Below are 20,402 nucleotides of genomic sequence, written 5' to 3'. Positions count from 1 at the left end.
TGCCAGCTCCTCCGTAATCTTGAAGTCGCGCGTTATCCCCCGGAGAAATATGAGCAGCTGGGCTGTGTCACGGATGTCACAGCTCTCATCCAAAGCCAAAGAAAAAAAGTCAAAGCTTGCCACTTCACTTTGCAGCTGAAACTCCAGATTCTCTGCGATGTCTTCCACCCTTCTAGTCACGGTGCGCCTGGAGAGGGGGACTTTTTCAAACGCCTCTTTTTTCTCCGGGCATATTAGCGCTGCAGAGTCCACCATGCACTCTTTCACAAACTCCCCCTCCGAGAAAGGCTTACTGTTTTGGGCAATTTTGTGGGAAATCACAAAGCTGGTTCTGGTCGCTGCATCCCTGGCTTCGTGAATCTTTGTAAAACAGCCTTGTTGTTTCTGTAGCTTCGCTTGCAAATCTTGTGATGTCCGCGCTCGTTCAGCATCAGACAAGTTTTTGTATTTCTCTGAATGTTTAGTCTCGTAATGCCGACTTAAATTGTACTCCTTAAACACGGCGACATGCTCTCCACAAACTAAACACACCGCTTTACCTTTGACTTCAGTAAAGAAAAATTTAGTCGTCCATATTTTATTGAATACTCTGCATTCGGTATCCACCTTTCTTTTTTTGGCATGAGCCGGCATTTTCGCATGTTCAGGGGTGACAAGGAAGCGAGACAGGTTGTCAATCACACGCAATCAGTTACAGATTGCGTGCGTGCCCCGTGAGAATTCATGTGGGCTTCAAAATAAAAGCAATGCCGTTTTAGTCCCCCCGTAAGGTAATTAAAGTATGTGTTATTTTCTAATTATCAAGTAATTTTCCACGGGCCGGTCAGAGTCAGCCGGCGGGCCGTATGTGGCCCGCGGGCCGTACAATGCCCAGGTCTGGTATAGAAGCTATACGTAAGGTAAAAAGGGCCCGAGTTCAAATGCAAACCGCTGCGGTCGTTACCCTTGAGCAAGGCATGGGAGCCGTTAGCCCAGAGGGCCGTCGTTTTTTTACTGCCAGGGCCAAAGATTAGATTCCATGTGACCAAAGACACAGGGAATATAACTCGGTTTTGCGCCCATGGCACACCAAAGCTCGCTCGCTCTCTCTCTCTCTCCCTCCCTCTCCCTCTCCCTCTCTCCCTCTCCCTCTCCCTCTCCCTCTCCCCCTCTCCACCTCTCTCTCTCCCTCTCCCTCTCCCTCTCCCTCTCTCTCCCTCTCCCTCTCCCTCTCTCTCCCTCTCCCTCTCCCTCTCCCTCTCCCTCTCCCTCTCCCTATCCCTCTCTCTCCCTCTCCCTCTCCCTCTCCCTCTCCCTCTCCTCTCCCCCTCTCCCTCTCCCTCTCCCTCTCCCTCTCATAAACATGTCCCCACAAGAAGGTACAGATGTGTTCACTGTTTTGTGAGTTATTACTGTACATGATTATTCATCAAAACACGTATCCTCCAGCTGTCTGTGTGTGTGTGTGTGTGTGTGGGGGAGTGTGACAGAGAGAGAGAGAGAGAGAGAGAGAGGGAGAGGATCCAGAGCTGAGGTCAGAGTTCATAAAACATTCAGATCGGGGTCGGGGGTCAGAGGTTTCGGGTTACAACAGGTCCAAAACACAATGTCGCAAATGCAAAACGTTGCATTTGTAACGAGAGACCGTTTCTGATGTCTCCTGAACAGCAATACAAAGACGTGCACACTGACACGAATGCAGTGTGTTATTGCGTGCGTGCAGTGTGTGTGTGCGTGCAGTGTGTGCGTGCGTGCAGTGTGTGCGTGCGTGCGTGCGTGCGTGGCATGCGTGCTAACCTCCTCTTCCCACACGCTGGGAACTGGACTCTTGATGGGACTGGAAGAATGACTGAAGACTGACGAAGACTTTCTGTTGGTGACCTGAGAGAGAGAGAGAGAGAGAGAGAGAGAGAGAGAGAGAGAGAGAGAGGGGGGATGATGGAGAGACAGAGAGAGATTTTGAAAATGTCATTATGCTTTAAGCATCATGTGACGTGTCAATCTAGGGGGTTTCATGATTCTGAATCCATTGCAAGCATTAGTGTTTGCACGGAAGACACCACTTCGGCTAAAAACGGCCATAACCGTAATCACAAAATGTGATGAGGTCAGCATATTTGGGAAATTTAGCCCAATTAAGGAGAGTTTTTCGTGCAAAACTATTTTTTTGGAATGGATTCGGAATCATTACCACTTTATAGTATAAAGTTATTGAACGTCAGTCATATCTTTGTATAAATAATATATATAAAGGTTCAGTCAGACAACTCACGAATAAGCGTAAAAGCCAACCAGAACTAGACCTGGACTAGGCGCTTTCTTGCCACGTATATGTGCCCATACATACGTTGGTCACCTATAATCACTTGATTTTCTACTGTTTGTGTTTTTATCTGTGTGTTCTTATTGTCCTTTTGATGCTAGTTTTTCACTGTTTATTCTGTGATAATGGCTGCCTGCTGTTGTTATAGTTGTTTTATTTTTGTACTATTGTAAAGCACCCTGTGCACTCGTGCTATATAAATAAAGGTCATTCATTCATTCATACTGTCTCTCTGAAAGACAACAACGATGGAGCTGCACACAAACTAATTCCACCCACTGTTCCACACCTGTAGATGGATTATAAACGATTATGATTGTGATCACTAGGAACCAAGCGCACCCTTACACCCAGGTTTGTAACACTGAAGAGTGCACAAGCGGAGCCGAAGGAACGGACCCGTTCTAAAACCACAACAACAACAACAACAACAACAACAACCACCACAACGTCCTCTCTTGTCCTCCACACTCACGTCGTGGTGCCTGTAAACGACGTCCAGGTCGTCCAGGCTGCTGCTGCTCACGCTGACCCTGGGCAGGGTGGCCAGGCTGACCCTGCTGGGCCCCAGAGGGGCCAGGCTGGGCAGGTTCTGGTAGTTCTGGTAGTTGAGGTACTGCTGCTGCTGCTGGTTCTGCAGGTACTGCTGGTTCTGCTGCAGGTACACGGGACTCACCGCCGGACCCGCCGCCGGATTCACCGGAGACAGCATCACGTAGGAGACCTGCTGCAGAGGGAGAGAAAATACTAGAATTGGGAGTAGCGATGCACCGAATATTCGGCCGCAGAAAATATCCGGCAGAAAATGGCAAAAAATGCATTTTCGGCCTATTCAGTTTCGGCCCAAATAGGCAGAAAATATATCACCGAATAGTGTATGCAATTAATGCATTCAAAAGGGCTGAATAAATGTTTTATGGACCCATAATAGTGATTATTATTTAAGTTAAGTTTTGCCATAACCATTTATTTTGCCATAAATCAGGTAGCTTTAAGGTACGGCCATGACAGCAATGGTAGGAAAAAAGATGTATAATATTAATCATATTCGGATATTCGGTATTCGGTTTTCGGCCAACTGTTTCCTGTATTCGGCCAAGAATTTCCCTTTCGGTGCATCCCTAATTTGGAGCGTACCTATGTTCCCCAGGTTCAAAGTCAAAGTCGTACGACTTGTCACACACGTTACCGCGGTGAAACTTGTCCTCCGCATTTGACCCCATCTCTTGGAGCGCTGAGCTGCAGCCGTGCCGCGCTTGGGAATCATTTGATTAGTAGTTTTGACCCCCCCCCCCCCAATCCAACCCTTTGATGCGGAGTGCCAAGCAGGGAGGCATTGGGTTGGTTCCATTTTTACAGTCTTTGGTATGTGACCCGGCCGGGGATCGAACCCCGACCTCCCAGTTTCAGGGCGGACACTCTAACCAAAAGGCCACTGAGCTGGTTTGCACGGTGGGTATGTTCCCCACCATGCAAAAAAGGGTTCTTTGTTCCCCACTTAGAATAAACCTAAACCTAAACCAGAAACCTAACCTAGTAATTCTAGTAATTCTAGTAAGACTAAAAGTATTTTAGCAAATTAGTCTTTAGTGTTATACTTTTAGTATAGCAAATTCTGATTTAAGCTCAAGTCTTTGAACAATCCATTGAACTTTAGGCCTGCCAACTAAAAATAGCACTGGCATAAAATAAAGTAAAACATATAATTGCTCAGACTCTTCAACAAAGACGGCAAAAACAAACATTCTACTTTACATAATAGAATTCTATAGTACAAACACTGAAGTCCTTAACCCATTCTGACCTGAGATCAGATTCTAAAAATGCCAGTCTTTCTTCGATTTTTCAAAAATAGCAGACCTACAAGCTCGTAGCGCGCCACTCGGTGGCGCGCTATGAGCTTGTAGATCTGCTATTTTTCAATAGCTAAAGCATAACATGATGCTAACACCCAAAATGGGTTCCCGTTCAGAATGGGTTAAAGCAGAAACCTAACGCTAACCCTAAACCCTATGGTAAAGGTATGGTTATTACCTCATCATCGTACATCACCAATCACAATAAGGCATCCTCACTTTTTGAGGGGCGCTATAGCCCCTCCTATATACAGCTTTTGTCCCACCAAAATGTCCGCAAAACACAAACATTAAATGCTATTGACAATGAAGGGAAAATGTACGTCATCTTTGTCCCCACACGACTCATATTTACCATCGACAATGAAAGGAGGAATTAGACAACAAAAAAGGGTATACATTCATCTAGGGGTCATTGTTGTCATGAAAATGTTTGAGAACCATGAAAGCCGTCAGGCTTGTTTCAATTGTGGTCCTCTAGGGGAAAGGGTAGCAACAGACAATAACAGTACAATACAGACAAAAACTAAAATACCTAAGACAAATTCGTACTAAAAACTGACCAATAAAACTGGATTTATTTTTTTCCCTTATTGTAAAAAAAGAAAATTCAGTTGTGCTATTTATCTATTCTACACTATATAAAAGTCAGTATACTAAAATAAAAATTAGGCCATCTTTTTAATGTGGATTTAAAGTTTTCAAGGGAACTTGAGGGGTATGATGTTGAGAAACCCGAAAAAAAACCCTGTTGACCTCAGGATACATCACTGAGGATACGTCCCAGGTGCATCCATGCAATGTTTTTTTAGTTATGAGTTTTTGCGTAAACACAAATATTGTTGTAAACACAGACACTGAACTGAGGACAAAAGTGATGACGCAAATTGCGATTGGCCGGAATGAGATGATTAAGTGTAATAATTAAGTATATTACACTTGTTTACAAGAGGGTCCACCTTGTTCAATTCATCAAAACATTTAGAGACGTACCAATAGACACTTGTATATAGTCAAAGAACAGGAATTCATCATAAAATTCCTTAAAATTATAAAGGTTAGAAAACGTTGTCTTCACTTTCGGCCACTTTCGGGGTGAGTTGTCTGACTGAATAATGTACCTATAGTCAATGCTTTTGGGTCTTTTACCGTGTTCAGGTATTCAGCAAATGTATTATTCTCTTTTTAGTGAGTTGTCCAGTATTCTCTGGCAACACTGACTGACCTGTTGCTGCTGCTGCTGCACCGGGATCAGCTGCTGCTGCTGCTGGACCGGGACCAGCTGCTGCTGCTGCTGCACCGGGACCAGCTGCTGCTGTTGCTGCACCGGGACCAGCTGCTGCTGTTGCTGCACCGGGACCAGCTGGTAGCCAACGGGGCCGACGGAGCCGCCGTTCACCGCGGCGTAAGACGCGCCGTTCATCGCCGTGGTGTACTGGACCGGCACGGTTCGGTACGACGTCACACCGGGATCCGATGACACGCTGATGGTCCGGTATGACGTCATGTTGTTCATCATGGTGGACACAGTGAGTGAGTGGACGGACCGACCGACTGACGCAGGTAACAATAAATATAAACTGACAATAAAAACAGAAGAAGTCCTGTGAAAAGTGACCGTCCCGTCCTCAGATTAAACCATGGATTGGAGCATAAGTAAAGAATGGATCGTTTAAAAGGTGTTAATTGAAGTTTATATTGTTTTTTTTGTGCAGAAACGGATAAAAACAGAGTTGAACACAAACGGCTCCCAAACAAACACCTGTAGAAGACGGAGCAGGAAGAGACTTCACTAGTCTGCTGTGCTCTGCTGCTGGAACACTGTTGCCAGGTCTGGGAAAACAAGCCCCCACACCCACACCCCCACCACCACGACCACAAAAATAGAATAATAAAGCGCCTGTTGTTTTTTATATTAGGCCTATAATATAGAAATGTATATCTGTGCGTCTCTAAATGTTCTGATGAATTGGAAACGGTGGACCCTGTTGTAAACAAACAAGGGTAATGCTTTGTCAGTTTTGTCATCCTGCAGTAAACACTCTTTGTATCGAGTTGTGCTTTCATGTGAAATTCTGCAAACTGTTAATAAATGCTTCAATCAATCAATCAATCAATCAATCAATCAATCAATAAATTCAAACAAGCCTGTTAAAGGGACAGGCATGGGCAATCTGAGAACCCATCGTCAAAATATAAAGCCCCTCTTGTCCTTTGAATTTGACAGGTCAGTCCACATTGTATTGTTTCCTGTTGTTTTATCTGAGAGCGGTGGTTGAAGGTTCAGGGTCCTCCATTTTCAATTCATCATTTAAAGACATACTAAATATATAGCCTACTTCTATGAAAAAAAAAGAAATGATCATTAGGCCTACAGTTTAAATTGATGTAGGCTAGTAGGCATTAGACGGAAAACAAGTCCAAAGTCGCTTTTACTTATAATAAGCGGACTTGGCAACACTGCAACTGGACTTTATGGACATACCCTCGGGGCGGGGACTCCGCCTCCTCCTGCTCTCGCCAATGGGAGCTGTAGAAGGTGAGACGGCGACATCTGCCGGCCAAACACACACATTACATCACGACAGTTGACCCGGAGTGCTTTCAAATGGAAAGTCTGAATGTTTGACTGAAAACAAAACAAACGGGCACTTGAATGTCCATGGATATTTACACAACATAAAATGTATAAATGGCTATACACTCCCCGAACCCACCTCACCCCCTGCACACTTTGACGGGCTGAATGGCTTAGGGTCGACGACAGAGTATACCATATTCTGAATTACCAAAAAGAGGACACATGCGCGCGTGCATGTGCACTTGTCAAAAAAGTTTGGCTCCTAAATCTGATCAAATATGCTCTATATTAGTTATGTATTTATTTAAAGCAGTGGCTCTCAAAGGTGTGATCCAGGGACCCTCGTGGTTCCTTGAGGGGGCTGATCTACGTCCACACGTGAGCTTGTAAATCGGCTAGTTGAACTATTCAAAAATGTTTTTGTTTCAAAATAGGGCCTTAAATATCTTCAGATGGGGTTATCGTGGACGTCAGCAATTTCATCTAAATGTCCAATCCACTGGGCCTGATCGGCTTGCGATGTGTTGTATGTTAGGTTTGATGCAAAGAATTGTCCAGTAAGAAGTGGTGCAAAAACTAAACTAAATTGATTGATTGATTGATTGATTGATTGATTGATTACTTTATTGAAAAATACAATAAAATTTCAAAAGGATAGAGTCAGAGAAAGCCGTTATAGGCTTGTTTCCATTGTTGTCCTCTTGGGGAAAAGGAAAGGGGAGCAACAACTCTATACAATACAGACAACAACTAAAATATACCTTTGTATTTTTGCCAAAATACAAAGACAAACAAAAAAACAAACATGAAACAAAAACACAAAAATAGAACAAATGCGTAAAAACTGACCAATAACACTGATTTATTTTCTTTTGTTGTCCCTTTCTTTTAATCTATTCTACACTAAAAAAGTCAGTATACTTAAAATTATGAATTAATTAAAACTGTTTTTTTTGGAGGGGGGGGGGGGGGGGGGGGGGGGGGGAATTAACCAGTGTCTTAACCCATTGTGACTGAGATCAGATTCTGAAAATCTCTTCTAAATCCTGACAGTATTCTGAGTAAAGCTACGTTTCTATGTCAGCCGTTCTTTGATTTTTCAAAAAAAAGCAGACCTGTACAAGTTTGTAGATATGTTTCAATAGCATAACATAATGCTATAACACCAAAACGGGTGAATTGTCAGCTCTACTACAGGCAGACATTACGTAAGTGTCCCCGGGCGGGGGGAGGGGGGGGGGAGGGGGAGGGGGAGGGGGGGGGGTCTGTAGAGGTTGTGCTGTACTCTCTCCTTACGAGGCAGTTAGCTCATTAACGCTAACGTTATTTTAAGAGCTTCCTCCCTGCGACCCGCAGGACTTAAGAGCTTTATCCCTGCTCAGCCCCCCTTCCCCCCCCCCCTCTCTCTCTCTCTGCCGCTGAGTCTCCTCATTCCCCTCTTCTCCTATCCTCCTTTCTGCTGTCCTTCCCTACGTCCTTCATTTCTCTATTTCTTTCTTTCGTGGCTTCTTCCTTCCATTTTTTATTAATTCTCCCTTTGTGCGGCGAGTCGACCCGAGGAGGAGGAATACGGGAATCGAACCGGACGGAGCCGAGCCACCTGTTGTCCCCGGCCGTGTGTGTCCGATGGTTCCGCTCCTCTATCCCCTGTAGCGCTCAGCGGGGCGCGGATAAGCTGCTTCTGACCGACCACCGACCGCCGCCGCCAAAAGGAGAAGAATCCCAGCGTCCCGCTCTTCGAGGCCGACATGGAGCCGTCGCGTCCGCCCACGCTCCGCCTGTAGTCGCTCACCCCGTCGCGTCGGAAAGCGTTTCGTCCCAAAGCTCGGGTGTTCGCCGTTATTTATTCCTTTCGTTTTGTTCGGTCGTGGAGTCCGGGGGGGCGTGTCATTATGCACGCTTTAAATTGATTCAAATCGTATTTCATTCGTCGTTGATTTGAACTTTTTTTATCGTTTTAAAAAAACGGTATAAGGCCTGAACGTCTCGCTGGCGTCGACCTCGCTCTCCCCGCCGTTTCGCCGGAGGTGGAGACGCTTCCTGACGGTCAGACGGACATAGGGACGGACATAGGGACGGAAGGAGGGACGGAGGGACAGAGGTGCACCATGGGTAACCACGGGTCCAACCTGGACGACATCCTGGCGGAGGACATGCACCACTGGTACAACAAGTTCATGCGGGAGTCTCCGTCGGGCCTCATCACGCTGTTCGAGCTCAAGGCCATCCTGGGCCTGAAGGGCATGAACCAGAACGCCCACAGCTACGTGGACCAGGTGTTCCTCACCTTCGACCAGGACGGGGTGAGGAGCACACGCACGCTGGCACCGCACGCACACACACTCGCAACGCACGCACCACACACAACGCACGCAACGCATGCAACGCACGCACGCTCACAACGCACGCAACGCACGCAACGCACGCAACGCATGCAACGCATGCAACGCTCACACACACACGCAACGCACGCACGCACGCAACACACACTCGCAATGTTCAGGATATTGGTACCATGCATGATTTATTCCTCCACCGTTGGTGTGTGTGTGTGTGTGTGTGTGTGTGTGTGTGTGTGTGTGGACAACACATTATGGCTAAAATGTATCAGCACATCACAGCTGATAACTGAGATCAAACTTATGTTTGACATCGAGTAGGACGTGTGGAGCGTTGTCCAGGGTGTTTTAGGGAAGGGAGAAGAGTCTGGGACGTGTGGAGCGTTGTCCAGGGTGTTTTAGGGAAGGGAGAAGAGTCTAGGACGTGTGGAGCGTTGTCCTGGGTGTTTTAGAGAAGGGAGAAGAGTCTGGGACGTGTGGAGCGTTGTCCAGGGTGTTTTAGGGAAGGGAGAAGAGTCTGGGACGTGTGGAGCGTTGTCCTGGGTGTTTTAGAGAAGGGAGAAGAGTCTAGGACGTGTGGAGCATTGTCCAGGGTGTTTTAGAGAAGGGAGAAGAGTCTGGGACGTGTGGAGCGTTGTCCAGGGTGTTTTAGAGAAGGTAGAAGAGTCTGGGACGCGTGGAGCGTTGTCCAGGGTGTTTTAGAGAAGGGAGAAGAGTCTAGGACGTGTGGAGCGTTGTCCAGTGTGTTTTAGAGAAGGGGGAAGAGTCTGGGACGTGTGGAGCGTTGTCCAGGGTGTTTTAGAGAAGGGAGAAGAGTCTAGGACGTGTGGAGCGTTGTCCAGGGTGTTTTAGGGAAGGGAGAAGAGTCTGGGACGTGTGGAGCGTTGTCCAGGGTGTTTTAGAGAAGGGAGAAGAGTCTAGGACGTGTGGAGCGTTGTCCAGTGTGTTTTAGAGAAGGGGGAAGAGTCTAGGACGTGTGGAGCGTTGTCCAGGGTGTTTTAGAGAAGGGAGAAGAGTCTGGGACGTGTGGAGCGTTGTCCAGGGTGTTTTAGAGAAGGGAGAAGAGTCTAGGACGTGTGGAGCGTTGTCCAGGGTGTTTTAGAGAAGGGAGAAGAGTCTAGGACGTGTGGAGCGTTGTCCAGGGTGTTTTAGAGAAGGGAGAAGAGTCTGGGACGTGTGGAGCGTTGTCCAGGGTGTTTTAGAGAAGGGAGAAGAGTCTAGGACGTGTGGAGGGAGCATTGTCCAGGGTGTTTTACGGAAGGCCATAAGTGTTGTGGGATTGGATCAGTCTTTGAAGATATGGGGGTGCCATATGCCTTTCAACACAGGTGTTATCAGCACCAGTGATACTATTTACTTACAGGTGTTGTTAATTAGCACCAGATACTATTTACTTGGTGTTTTCCAGGTTTTTTCCAGGTGTTTACCAGGTGTTTACCAGGTGTTGTTAGCACCAGTGATACTATTTACTTGGAAGACCATTGAGAGCAAACCTCTCTTTTCCAAGGACCCTTCTAGTACAACATGATCACAATATTAGATACAAAACACAATAACACATTTAAATAAAGTGCACTATAACGAACGACAACTAAATCATCACACTGCAGTGTGCAGACACATAATCAGGGCTACACGAAGCAGGTGCAGCCCTTATGAAATGCATCCTCAAGTTGTACACTTAATCAGTGGTCCCCAAACTATTTCAAGTCAAGGACCCCCAAATTGACACTAATTAGCCCCGCGGACCCTTATTTGAAGAGATATGCCAGGGACCCCCCCCCCCCAGGGACCCCCAGGCCATAAGAGACGGCTCTATAGCAGTGATTCTCAACCCGTTTCATTTCATAGTGTTTCCCCCAAAATAAGTCCAAAGGGGTGAAGATCCTCTCAGCACGCACCTTTTTTCCCCCACAGGCTATCATGCTGTTAAAAAATGACAAGTGACAATTAAACCCATTTTGGGCCGGGAACCCCTTTTGGTGTTTCAAGCATTCTGTTATACTTTAGCTATTGAAAAATAGCAGATCTACAAGCTCATAGCGCGCCACTCGGTGGCGTGCTATGAGCTTGTAGCAGGTCTGCAATTTATTTTTTATCTTAAAAATGCGGCACAAACCTTTGAATAGGTATATATATTATTTCAGAGCGAACGTTTTCTTTTAGGCCTAAATGGGTTAAGTGTGCAATAACTTTGGGTACTCTGCATTATGCACTTTCTTGACTGATATTCTTGCGTTTTAGGTATTGTATCATGTTTTATTGTGTATTGGTATAGGCTACCTAAACAGTGCATCTCAGTGACATTAATCTAAGTAAGGAAGAGGCTGAATTTCTTTACAATTTGGCTGCTAATTTAGGAGAAATGTTGTCACCTATAGAAGTGAACCAAAATGTCCATTGTATTCTAAAACGTATGCGGTATCTGTAAAACTGATACTCATGCACTGGTCGATCGATCCCCGTTTTGGGGTGAAAATCTGTCAAAAAGAAAATGCCCATCTACAAGCTCCACAACTCATCGCAAAAGGTTGTAGATCGGACATGTTTGGCGATCTGTAGAGGGAAATACTATAGAGCGCCGCAGTCCCTCCCCCTTTCAGAAAATCGAGTGGCCCAGGAAATGAAACCCCAATGCATTCTCCCATCGGCACTTCTAATATAATTTATTTAAAGACGGTTACGCCGCGGACAAAGCCAACTCGGATCGTGACAAATCATGACAATGAACACAATGTTTTGGGGCCGATCAAATCATTAGAAAGAAGAAAAGAAAGTCAGGAGACACAACACTATTTGTTTTGTTTTTCGTCTTATAAATTATTTGATCAGCCCCCAAAACATTGTGTTCATTGTCATGATTCGTCACGATCCGAGTTGGCTTTGTCCGCGGCGTAACCGTCTTTAAATAAATTATATTATAAGTGCCGATGGGAGAATGCATGGGGCTTCCACTTCCTGGGCCACTCGCTTTTCTGAAAGGGGGCGGGGACTGCGGCGCTCTATAGTGGCCCTAGTCTAGAGCCCTGAGGACAACCCTGGTCAACTGAGTACAGATTGATTCATTGATTCATTCATTCATTGATTCATTCATTCATTAGACGAGAGCTTCAGATGGTCCTCCTCAGTGAACTCTTAAAAGAGAAATTGACCTCCATGGTCACTGTGACCTGATCTGATGACAGAGATATATTATTCTTAGACGTTAGCGACGTAAACTGTATGCCCATAAGCCAACACGCTCATATATACGTTAAGTTTAATTTCTGCTCTGTACCAGTGAAAATCTCACTTTTTTAAAGCCTAGAATCATAAAACACGGGACGTGATGTTAAGACCGTCCATTGGCACAACCGTACGTTCGCTCTATACCTATTCAAAGATTTGTGCCGCATTTTGACGATTTTTTTTACAAAATAGCAGACCTACAAGCTCATAGCGCGCCACTCGGTGGCGCGCTATGAGCTTGTAGATCTGCTATTTTTCAATAGCTAAAGTATAACAGAAAGACTGTACACAAAAATGCCCTGTCACTACGACAAGGGGCAGCCTGCAAAGCACGACAGCTGTGTCCTATAATGACTGTAAGTATATGAGACTGCTGCTCAGAGCCCCAAGAATAAGATGCTGTAGTGCAGCAAGTCAAATGTTTGTAGAAATAAGTGTCCCATGACTTGCCCTGCCTGTGCTACGAAACCTCATTTTATAGATGTATGTGTATGTGCAGGTTAACAGGCTCTGTGAACAGCATCATTATTCGTAGCACCTTCCAACCCTGCCCAGAGCTCTGCCATGGGCTGTCGTCTATAAGCTGTGGATTTTGTGTAGAGATACGGTATCAGGAAGAGGATCGGATCGGTCCTTGTCGTATCGGGGTCATATCTGTATATCGGTGAATATGCCAGTCTAATCAGCGATCCGACACAGTGGGTAAGGAAGGGGTTGACACTGTGGCCGGTAAATATAATGTTGGGGCATTATGTGGAGTTTGCTTTGGAGTTGCCCCAAACTGGAAGTGCACATTTGAGTTGAGGAGTCTGCTATAAACACAACACCAGATATATAGCTAGATAGCTATAAACACAACACCAGATATATAGCTAGATAGCTATAAACACAACACCAGATATATAGCTAGATAGCTATAAACACAACATGAGATCACGACACTGGTATCTGTATTCGGTATCGGCTAACACAGAAATTGAGGTATCAGGATCGGATCAGAAGCGAAAAAAAGGTCTATCGGGACATCCCTACGTTTGTGTTTCTATGTTGTATGTGTACAGTGCAGTACAGGCAAAGGTTGTGCCAAAAGGATAACACAACACATCCCCATGCAGGGGGCCTGTTGGACTCCCCTGTGAGAGTCTTGGAATAAAGTCTGAATTGAGTGGTTTGTTGATGGCAGAATTCTTTCCCAGAACCGGAAAGTTTGTTATCCAAATACAACCCAAATAAGTGACCTCTTCTTTACTTGGGTGTTAAATTCATACACATCTTTGTCAAGCAACTGTAGGCTATAATTATGTATTCTCCTCAGGCTATATGCATTCAACTGTAGACTAACTGTATTCAACTGTAGGCTAACTGTATTCAACCGTAGGCTAACTGTATTCAACCGTAGGCTAACTGTATTCAACCGTAGGCTAACTGTATTCAACTGTAGGCTAACTGTATTCAACCGTAGGCTAACTGTATTCAACTGTAGGCTAACTGTATTCAACTGTAGGCTAACTGTATTCAACTGTAGGCTAACTGTATTCAACTGTAGGCTAACTGTATATGTATTCTGGTCAGGCTATATGTGGAGTCAGTCACTTTCTATTGGCTCAGCGACTAATGGGCTTAGAGGAGAGAGCACGTTAAGTCAGGCCAACAGCTAACCACTGACCCTGGAGGATTCCTGATCTGTGTGTGTGTGTGTGTGTGTGTGTGTGTGTGTGTGTGTGTGTGTGTGTGTGTGTGTGTGTGTGTGTGTGTGTGTGTGGGCATGCGTCACTCTTCCAGGTACAAGAGGTGACATGTTGGAAAGTAGGCTATGCGACAACGGCAGGCCTACAATAATTATGACAAGATGTGTTTGACCCATTCTGGACGGGATGTTATACTTAATATCAGATCTATATCAGATCTACAAGCTCGTAGCACGTAGGTCTGGCGCGCTACGAGCTTGTAGATCTGCTATTTTTGAAAATGCAGCGAAAATGCGGCACAGATCTTTGAATATATATTCTTTCAGAAGAGTCTTTTTAATGTTGACGTCAGGCCAAAATGGGTTAACACATGTTTTAACGTTAAATGTGATTACTAAACGTTGATGATGCTGATTTAAAGACAGATAATAAAATGTACTGAGAAAATGTGATGGTCATGGAGGTTTATGTTTATCTCTCCAACTCAGGCAAGCTTTGTGGAGTTTATAGTCCAGTCAGATTGGTTTGTAAACGGCCTCTCAGAGCCATGCATTTTAATAGTACATTTTAGTACATTTTAATCCATTCTGGAACCCCTTATGGTGTTTTAATGTTATACTTTAGCTATTGAAAAATAGCAGATCTACAAGCTCGTATAGCGCGCCACCGAGTGCCGCGCTACGAGCTTGTAGGTCAGCTATTTTTGAGTGGTGCAACCACTCCAAGGAACAGCAACGTCCGTGTTCACCTATATGTGTTCGCCTATATGTGACGTTAACCCACCCACCTATACCTATGTGACTATGAGCACCAGTATGACTATTAGTACCAGTAGGGGGCGCTGTTTGTCTTTTTTTATCGTGAAAATGTAGTGCAAATCTTTGAATATATATTCTTTCAGAGCTAACGTCTTTTAACTCAAATCATTGCTTCTGGGAGGGGGGGGGGGGTCCCTGGAACAACATATTTTCAGATGGGGGTCTGCGGCCAAATAAGCTATACGAATACTATCATTCTGGGGGTCCTTGACATGAAATAGTTTGAGAACCACTGCCATAGAATTGGTTTTTTCAGAAAACAACTGACATGATCTAGACGACATTTTGTAGAATCGGTCTCGGTCAGAATAAGTTAACAGAAAATAAGATTTTAATTTAATATCGTCTTGTCAACCACATTATTTTTGTCACTAAGCCTTGTTAAAGAGAGACCAACACACTAAACCCATGCAAGCGTTTAGGTTATAAACACTTATTTGTAAGACTTTTTAAACACATAAACGTGTTTGATTTACAATCAAAGTCAGTCATATTATATATAGGTGTTTAGAATTTGAACACTATAGGTGTTATCGTGAGGCGTTTGAGTGAACTCGTGTTCTACTGTATTTTATGACCATTAATAAACATTTGGCATTTCATTATTACACACTGGTGTTTAGTTTTTAAACGAGTCACATGTTCCAGGGATTTACAGTGTATACACACTCTTGATGTATGTATGTATGTAGATACAATACGCTGTTACAGTAGTCAAGTCTAGTCTACTGCAGATGAATTAAGTTTGTCTAAATCCTTTCATTCGAGCCTGAGGTATATTCATACGGTAACAGTAGGTGCTGCTTGTCCATTGTTGTCCATTCACTCCAAAAGCTTTTTACTTCAGAGAGAGAGAGAGAGAGGGAGGAGGAGGGAGAGAGAGAGAGAGAGAGAGAGAGAGAGAGAGAGAGAGAGAGAGAGAGAGAGAGAGAGAGAGAGAGAGAGAGAGAGAGAGAGAGAGAGAGAGAGAGAGAGAGAGAGAGAGAGAGAGAGAGAGAGAGAGAGAGAGGAGGGAGGAGAGGAGAGAGAGAGAGAGAGAGAGAGAGAGAGAGAGAGAGAGAGAGAGAGAGAGAGCTATGGGGATAGGCTAACATAATATCTGTAATGGTTTTGCATGTACTCCCTTACATTTGCATAACTTTTCACTAGATGGCATACATGAGTTTAACCCATTCTGTGTGAATGTGTGTGTGTGTGTGTGTGTGTGTGTGTGTGTGTGAATGGGTGAATGCAATGCACAATCTATATGTGAAGGTGTGTGAATGTGTGTGTGAATGGGTGAATGATTGTAATGCACAATCTATATGTAAAGGTGTGTGAATGTGTGTGTGTGTGTGTGTGTGCGTGTGTGTGTGTGTGTGTGTGTGTGTGTGTGTGTGTGTGTGTGTGTGTGTGTGTGTGTGTGTGTGTGTGTGTGAATGGGTGAATGCAATGCACAATCTATGTAAAGGTGTGTGAATGTGTGTGTGTGTGTGTGTGTGTGTGTGTGTGTGTGTGAATGGGTGAATGTGATGCACAATCTATGTAAAGGTGTGTGAATGTGTGTGTGTGAATGGGTGAATGTAATGCACAATCTATGTAAAGGTGTATAAATGTGTGTGTGAATGGGTGAATGCAATGCACAATCTATGTAAAGGTGTGTGAATGTGTGAATGAATGTAATGCACAATCTATGTAAAGGTGTGTGAATGTGTGTGTGAATGTAATGCACAATCTATGTAAAGGTGTGTGAATGTGTGAATGAATGTAATGCACAATCTATGTAAAGGTGTGTGAATGTGTGAATGAATGTAATGCACAATCTATGTAAAGGTGTGTGAATGGGTGAATGAATGTAATGCACAATCTATGTAAAGGTGTGTGAATGGGTGAATGAATGTAATGCACAATCTCTGTAAAGGGCCTTGGATAAAGGCGCATATATAAATGCACCCTGGTAACTGGACTAAGGAAAGGAAAGGTACTATGTTTACCCAGGGTAACTGGACTAAGGAAAGGAAAGGTACCATGTTTACCCAGGGTAACTGGACTAAGGAAAGGAAAGGTACTATATGTTTACGCAGGGTAACTGGACTAAGGAAAGGAAAGGTACCATGTTTACCCAGGGTAACTGGACTAAGGAAAGGAAAGGTACTATGTTTACCCTGCAGGGTAACTGGACTAAGGAAAGGAAAGGTACTATGTTTACCCAGGGTAACTGGACTAAGGAAAGGAAAGGTACTATGTTTACCCAGGGTAACTGGACTAAGGAAAGGAAAGGTACTATGTTTACCCAGGGTAACTGGACTAAGGAAAGGAAAGGTACTATATGTTTACCCAGGGTAACTGGACTAAGGAAAGGAAAGGTACTATGTTTACCCAGGGTAACTGGACTAAGGAAAGGAAAGGTACCATGTTTACCCAGGGTAACTGGACCAAGGAAAGGAAAGGTACTATGTTTACCCAGGGTAACTGGACTAAGGAAAGGAAAGGTACTATGTTTACCCAGGGTAACTGGACTAAGGAAAGGAAAGGTACTATGTTTACCCAGGGTAACTGGACTAAGGAAAGGAAAGGTACTATGTTTACCCAGGGTAACTGGACTAAGGAAAGGAAAGGTACTATGTTTACCCAGGGTAACTGGACTAAGCTAAAGAACTTGTTTACAGCCAGGCCCTGCTCATACAAGCAGTGGCTAGCACCACTCACAAAGCCAGGCGAGTAGCCTATACAATATCAATATGGAGACAAGAGGTTTCTGGCCAACAGCAACAACATGTATAATAAAGGTGTTTCTTTATGGTGTGTAAGGCCTCACTCACACTGTTGCAACATGCATACAACATGTGTCTTGTGTCTTGCCCATGTTTAACCCATTCTGATCGGGAACCCGTTTTGGTGTTAGCACTATGTTATGCTTTAGCTATTGAAAAATAGCAGATCTACAAGCTCATATCGCGCCACCGAGTGGCGCGATACGAGCTTGTAGGTCTGCTATTTTTGAAAAATTCGAAGAACGACTGACATTTTTTAGAATCTGATCTCAGGTCAGAATGGGTTAAATCAGACCAGTGTGTGTCCCGTGGAAACCTCGTATGAATCTGATCTCAGGTCAGAATGGGTTAATGGCCGCCCCCAATGCATTTCCAATGGAAGTCACATGGTCAAGACACAAGAAAGACAAATGTTGTATGCATGTTGCAACAGTGTGAGTGAGGTAAAAAGCAGTGTGCAGCGGGTCCCTCTCCTTACATCAGGAGTTATCGAACCCGTTTTCACGTCAAGGATCCCCAAAGTGATATCATTTAGACGGCCATACGACATATAGCCACTTGCCCAAAGTTATATGTGCTCAAATGTGCTGACCTCATCACATTTGTGGCGTGCTCCTACTGTATGAGTGCTATACCGATGAGAGCTGCATGTTGTAATGAGATGTTCTGCTGATCTGCTTTATTTGACACACACACGCACGCACACGCACGCACACATATTCTTACAATACAGCAATGTAGGAACACTCGTGTGTACACGTAATAATAATAATAACTAGAATTTGACTCATCCCAGAGTCAAGAAGGAAATTGCGGGAGTTGACAGACTCCACATGTAGTAACGGATGGGTTATTAATTATTATTATGTGTTGTTGCACGCACGCACGCACGCAGAGTGGTGACGATTTTGACGTGGTGGTCTTGCGCAAGAATGTGTTCTTTCATAGAAATGGGCATTGCACTGTAAATATGACAGGTGCATGCATGCAAAGTAGTGGTTGATGTCTGGACAGGCATGCTGTTGGTGTTGTGCATGGTGAGATGTTGTAACCCTAAGGTATATACAGGGGGGATTGTTCCTTTAACTGTGTTGGCGGGCTGAGGCTGGGACGAGGAGGAGTATTATGGGATATCTTGTTTACTTTGTGTTCTGGTGTGCAGGGAAGCGGTCGCATTATTGAGAGGAAGAGAGATATTACTTTGTTGTTCACTACGGAGGTTGGACACAGAATTAGAACCCTGGCTATGATCACGTTTGTCCTTTTTGAATTATTATTGTTGTTTATTAACCCATTCTGACCGGGCACCCATTTTGGTGTTAGCATCATGTTATGCTTTAGCTATTGAAAAATAGCAGATCTACAAGCTCATAGCGCGCCACCGAGTGGCGCGATACGAGCTTGTAGGTCTGCTATTTTTGAAAAATCGAAGAACGACTGACATTTTTCTAGAATCTGATCTCAGGTCAGAATGGATTAATCAGACCAGTGTGTGTCCAGTTGGAAACCTCGTATGAATCTGATCTCAGGTCAGAATGGGTTAAATCACCAGTTCTGCAACACGGACTCCTTTTCCTCGACAGCATAGCAAATAAAGCATAAGGATTATTCCGGAGAGTAGAGACACGGTGGTTATAATGTGAGCAAACGGTGTGGTTTGGAAGGAGAAGGCGGACAAAGGATGGGGTGCTGCGCTGGCTATTAGTGTGGCGGGATAATAATAATAATAATCTATATTTATTGTCCTGTATAGGGATACATTAGGTGATTAGGCCATAGCCACAAATGCATCACATTTGTGATGACGGTTATGGCTGCTTTTAGCCCAGGGAGTGTTTTTCGTGCAAAACTAAAGCTTGGAATGGATTCAGAATCATAAAACCCGCCTCTATAGTTTGACACGTCACATGCTACTGAAAGCATAATGACCTTTTTTTTTAAATGTTTTGCCGTAACCCATTCTGACCTGAGATCAGATTCTATAAATGTCTTCTACATCCTGACAGTTTGTCGTTCTTCGATTTTTCAAAAAGACTTAAAAAAGCTTGTAGATCTGATATTTTTCAATAGCTAAAGCATAACATAATGCTAACGCCAAAAGGGGGTTCCCGCCCACAATGGGTGGGTTTTCAATGGTACCATGGTACTTTCAACACCTGAATTTACCACAATCCACAAATGATTTAATTTACAATTTTTAATATGTTATTTGGATGACCCTATAAGGATCATACAAAAAATAACCGTGACTTACTATTGCTATTTCATTTGGGTCACGCCCCTTTTTAGCTTAGATGGACTGGCCTATAACAGGCTTGCAAGAGTCGCATGTCTGTCAAGAGGTTGTGATGGAAGACAATCAGACTCCTGGCAGAGAGTTACACATTTCATCTGCTAAATACATTAAATTCATCATCATCATCATCATCATCATCATTTTACCCTCGAGATCATGGATTTCACAATTCCACGCCAGACTTTCCGGTCCTTCATTAAATGAATTAATTATTACATTACATTAATCAATACCACAACGGTTGCTATATGATTTTCTTTTCCACCACAAGAGGAGGGTGGGACGAGACAGCTTCAATGAATGTCCTATGGAAGTCACATCGTTTTGAAGAGGCTACCTTGTCTCATGGCTGAGCTTCTGCTCAATGAGACAAGGCAGCCTCTTCAAAACCATGTGAATTCCATAGGAAATGATGCTTGAAGCTGTCTCATTATAGGAATCCAAACGACAGAGACCCAATCGTCATTTGAAAAGAAGACAGGCAAGTCCATGGCTATTTGAGTCAAGGGTGCCTTGCTTGCTGCTGGCATTCTCCCGGATT

General features: G+C 44.3%; 2 protein-coding genes across 3 annotated transcripts in view; one reads left to right on the top strand and one right to left on the bottom strand.

Moving 5' to 3' along the window:
• pof1b (POF1B actin binding protein) overlaps nucleotides 1–5,933 on the bottom strand; it is a 48,893-nt gene extending 42,960 nt beyond the window's left edge. The window contains exons 1-3 of one of the 2 annotated variants that reach the window (XM_080779824.1): nucleotides 5,384–5,933; nucleotides 2,778–3,029; nucleotides 1,777–1,860 (exon numbers count right to left, since the gene is read on the bottom strand). In XM_080779824.1, the coding sequence (XP_080635950.1) occupies nucleotides 1,777–1,860; nucleotides 2,778–3,029; nucleotides 5,384–5,677 (630 nt within the window). In that variant the 5' untranslated portion in view covers nucleotides 5,678–5,933. The remainder of the gene's footprint in view (nucleotides 1–1,776; nucleotides 1,861–2,777; nucleotides 3,030–5,383) is intronic. The other variant, XM_080779825.1, reaches the window with a different exon arrangement.
• Nucleotides 5,934–8,847: 2,914 nt separating this feature from the next.
• guca1d (guanylate cyclase activator 1d) overlaps nucleotides 8,848–20,402 on the top strand; it is a gene marked incomplete at both ends in the record, with an annotated part of 21,287 nt that continues 9,732 nt past the window's right edge. The window contains one exon of the mRNA XM_080781230.1: nucleotides 8,848–9,042. Coding sequence (XP_080637356.1) covers nucleotides 8,848–9,042 — 195 coding nt within the window. The remainder of the gene's footprint in view (nucleotides 9,043–20,402) is intronic.

Source organism: Protomyctophum bolini (genome assembly GCF_963924005.1).
Source record: "Protomyctophum bolini genome assembly, chromosome: 13".
Lineage (NCBI taxonomy): Eukaryota > Metazoa > Chordata > Actinopteri > Myctophiformes > Myctophidae > Protomyctophum > Protomyctophum bolini.
Note: the sequence above shows the minus strand (reverse complement) of the source record. Positions and strands in the feature narration are given on the sequence as shown.